Source organism: Buceros rhinoceros, unplaced genomic scaffold (genome assembly GCF_000710305.1).
Source record: "Buceros rhinoceros silvestris isolate BGI_N320 unplaced genomic scaffold, ASM71030v1 scaffold1043, whole genome shotgun sequence".
Lineage (NCBI taxonomy): Eukaryota > Metazoa > Chordata > Aves > Bucerotiformes > Bucerotidae > Buceros > Buceros rhinoceros.
The window spans coordinates 68,721-72,697 of NW_010402809.1; the positions used below are offsets into that span (position 1 = coordinate 68,721).

General features: G+C 36.8%; 1 protein-coding gene across 1 annotated transcript in view; it reads right to left on the minus strand.

Annotated features, from left to right (window-relative positions):
- Window positions 1-3,977, minus strand: part of INO80 (INO80 complex subunit) — a 59,395-nt gene that overhangs the window by 52,614 nt on the left and 2,804 nt on the right. Inside the window, exons 4-6 of the mRNA XM_010132741.1 lie at window positions 3,617-3,778; window positions 1,847-1,967; window positions 342-556 (exon numbers count right to left, since the gene is read on the minus strand). Coding sequence (XP_010131043.1) covers window positions 342-556; window positions 1,847-1,967; window positions 3,617-3,778 — 498 coding nt within the window. The remainder of the gene's footprint in view (window positions 1-341; window positions 557-1,846; window positions 1,968-3,616; window positions 3,779-3,977) is intronic.

Sequence of the window (3,977 nt, forward strand, 5' to 3'; positions counted from 1 at the left end):
TCTTTCCCTGAACTTTATGTAAAACCTAGATAATGGTTTGCTCTACACTGCTATCCTGTAGATCAGCAGCAGTACCTGGTAGAGTTTACGGTACTGTTCACAGAAAAGGGTTGGATAGCTAAATGAAAGCAGTGGAAAGCACTTAACTATCATCTGTGACAAGAAATTTGAAATACACTTTGCTTTCAGATTACAGAATTATCAGTCTGGACATTACTGCTCACAAGAAAAATCAGGTCTGTCTTCACTCCGCTTTTCCAAGCGTCAACTCCCCACTAGGTTTATTTTCTCTTTCACTTTCTTGCTGTCATCACTGATCTAGTGCCATTAGCCAAGCTCACCTTTGGCAATTCCTTTTTAACAATGCTAAGCCACACTTTCCGACGACGTGCATTAAGTTGCTCGATAGTCAAATGCTTTTTCTTGGACCCAGGCGGTGGTGTATCATGAGAAAACTTGGCAAAAACTTTGGTCTGATTATGGTGGCGTCGTGGTGACTCCTCTGAAGAGAGTTCTTCATCCCGTCTCCTCTTTTTCTTTACTTTTTTCAACTTGCCTGCATAGCAAGAATGATCATAAAAATCAGTTTCTTTTTCTACTTTGTGGGATACATTTAGTCAGGTATCCTTCCTGAATAAAATTACTCTAGTCAATTCATGTGTGGAACCAACAAAAAAGCCAAACTTACCCATGTTTGTCAATTCTGGTACCATTCATTTATCATATTAAATATTTCCTCATTACTTTATAATGGAAAGATTTTCCGTTATAAATTTCCATGATTAATAAATACAGTGGTGGAATGTAATTTTTCTACCCAGGGAAATATGCCCTAGGAGTTCAAATGTCTGGGCCCTAATGCAATGTTTCTTGCTTTGTGGTAAAATTCTGCTTGAACACACGTAAAGGTAAGAAATTTAAAGGTAACAACATTAGCATTTGGTAAGGTAAGTCTCAAAGCAAAATTCTCAGCAGTTGAAAGAGATTGGCATGTTATCGTGTATTACAGACACCAGCTTTCAGAGGAAACTGATAGTGGTATCAGATATTAAAAATACTCTTTATGAGTATGAAAAATCACGGATGCTGCAAGACTAGTGGAGAAAAAATAACCCCACAGTTAAAGGAACTTGCAGAAAGATAGCAAGGAAGGAAGCCCAAAATTGCCCCCTTAAAGCACAACTCAAAGTATTTGCACCAGGAAGAATTCACCTTACACTGACAGTTCTAGCCTTCTTTTCCTGCTTTCTCACATACTTACAGCTGCTGCCAGCTCAATCAAGAAAGGAAACTCTGCTTCCTGACAAATATGCACCTGAGAAACTCCAGCAGAGAGGTTATAGAAGTAAATCTATTTTAGCTTACACTGGACACAATTCCGCGTTCCCTCTACTTTCCAGAAAACACTCTCACTCCCTCTCATTTCTCGTTCACTAGAATCACATATTAGCCAGGTACTGGCTAAGTTCTTACATTTTTCAAGGACCTATCACAGTTTCAAGAAACTCTGAGTAAACGAGCCATAATACACAAAGGTATTCACGGATTCTGAAGCGATGAACAAAGCTATAAGGTATTTACTGCACAAGTCTTTCATTCTAGATTCAGAGGCCCACAAAGAAAATCTCAAGCCGTGAACTCTCAATTCGCACTCTTTTTGCACTCTAGCTTGCTAGAAGCCAGAAGATAAAGCACAGTATTTTCTGAAGATTTTTGTTTTAAACAGAACTGGATATTTTGATGCAAAATTGAGAAGTTTTGAGCATTTATGTTATTCAGAGGAAATAATGTAGGGAAGAAGTTTAATCACAGCAGGCATTTAAAAACACAAGGTTAGTGACTTTACCTTTTATTTTTTTTTCTTCTTTAAACTTCCTTTTCTTGGGCCCTAGCAGGTGGCGCTGCTGCTCGTAGTAAGGATCATGCGTTGACAGCAGTCCTGCACTGTAGTACTGATATTGCTGCAACTGAAGCGGATGTAAAGGAGCACAGCAGTGGAAAGGAGATACAGCAGATAACAGAGATAGCAGATAAACAAGTTCAGAACTTGATCACAAATAAGAGATCAGAAAACACGCACTTCTCCATATTCATCATGGTTATCAAGGATCATACAGTGTCCAAAGCGAAACCACTGCTCCCAGAGGTGGCCTCCAAAGAAGAGCCAAATCCACCCAGTTAAGCAATATGGGGAGAGCAGGCAGTGAAGCTTAGACCTGCAGAACATACTGCTCCACATTACGTGAAGTGGTCCAATCACCGGCCTCCGATTTGCTTTGCTTGCATTCCCAAATTACATATTCCACAAGGACAAACAACTTGAACATTCAGATTGTCAAGTAAAAATATAGCTGCCTCAACATTTTTTTGTCCCCAAATTATAAAAAAAAAAGTCAGTATATTCCAATACATTATTCAACTAGAATATTAAAGAACTATGCACAGGTTACAGTTTAGCCAAACTAAAGTACAGGTCAGAAATTAACTATTCAAAACCAAAGCATACTATTAAGTTAATAAAAATATTTTTCAAAGATGAGAACATCAGCATAAACAAACTTTTTTTGACAGATGTGATAACTGTGTACTGCTGATATGACAATACCCTGGTTATTTCCACTGGATGTTACTCCCTATTAGTCGGGAAATAAGTATTTGTGTAAAATCTAACAAAAGTTAGATGTGTAAAAATTTGGTGTACGAGTATTTGTGTGGTTATGCAATATTTTGAGAAGCTAATGCAATCTCAATTCAGAACTTAACAAGTAAACAAAGGAAAGAAGTTGACATAAGTAAAGACCTGGGTGGGAAAATATTCAAGATGACAAATTTTAATTTCAGACACATCCTCTGACAGCGGAATAGGATGACTTGAGCTGAAACTACTTTTCTGCTGCAATTCAAAACAACTATGAAAATAACTTCTGCAAAAGCTTTTATAATTTGAAGAAACATATTATTAAAATCAAAACAGTCACAGAATTTGGCCTAATATTAAGAACAACACAGAAACCTGACAGGCTATTTTCTTGTAAGAAGGGAAAAAAGGATACGAGAAGAGAATTCAAAATAAAAAAGGAAAGATAAGAAAGGGAAAAAAAAAACCCAAACAAGTGAAACCCCAAAGAATGACAGAAAACAGAAAGGAAGAAAATTAGTAACTTCCTTTTAAGCCTTACTACTCATCACCTCAATCAAGACACAAGTGTACTGCTTTAGGTTTAAATACACAGTTTTAGTCTTGAACAGCAGCTGCTACCTGTATTAGAATTTAACCCACAGTACCTAAATTTTCGTTTTTGCATTCCAGCACCCTACATTTGCTCTGTTGACTGGGACAGAGCATTGTGTGACTATGACTCGTGTGCCAGTACTAGTTACAGAAATTACTGACAGATTCTCAGCATAAGGCATCAACGGCTTTTCAGTCTCTACGCAATTCATTAAATAACCCTTGTCTGGAACTGATGTTAGATTGTTCTAGTCTACCAAACAACGGGCTATTTTTCAGTCTACAAAGTATTACAGTTTTTGATAAATATGTATAAGCAGTTAAAATAAAGCAGTTAAAGGAAAGAATAAAAATGAAGGAAATTTTAAAATTATGAATTTTTACCTCTTTGTCTTTACTATATTTACTTTGATGCAGTTTCTTATATTTATGTAATCGCAGCATATTGTGAAGTTCCTCCCTTGAAAGAGAAAATTCTTCCTCCTCCTCCCCATCCTCATCGCTCGGTGAATCTGTGTCACTGGAGTCATCACTCAGAAGGATACTCTAACAAGAATAAATGGAAACTAATTTAACAATCACGACACCTGACACTGAATCGCTTATTTATGCAAAGCACTCTTCAGCGTTTACCTAATAAAGGGCTGGGGGTCTGGCCCAAACAATACTTAGCATTTAGAAAGTGTCTTCAATCTGAAATGCCTCAAAAAAAAAAAAAAAAACAAAAAAAAAAAAAAAGGTTTTC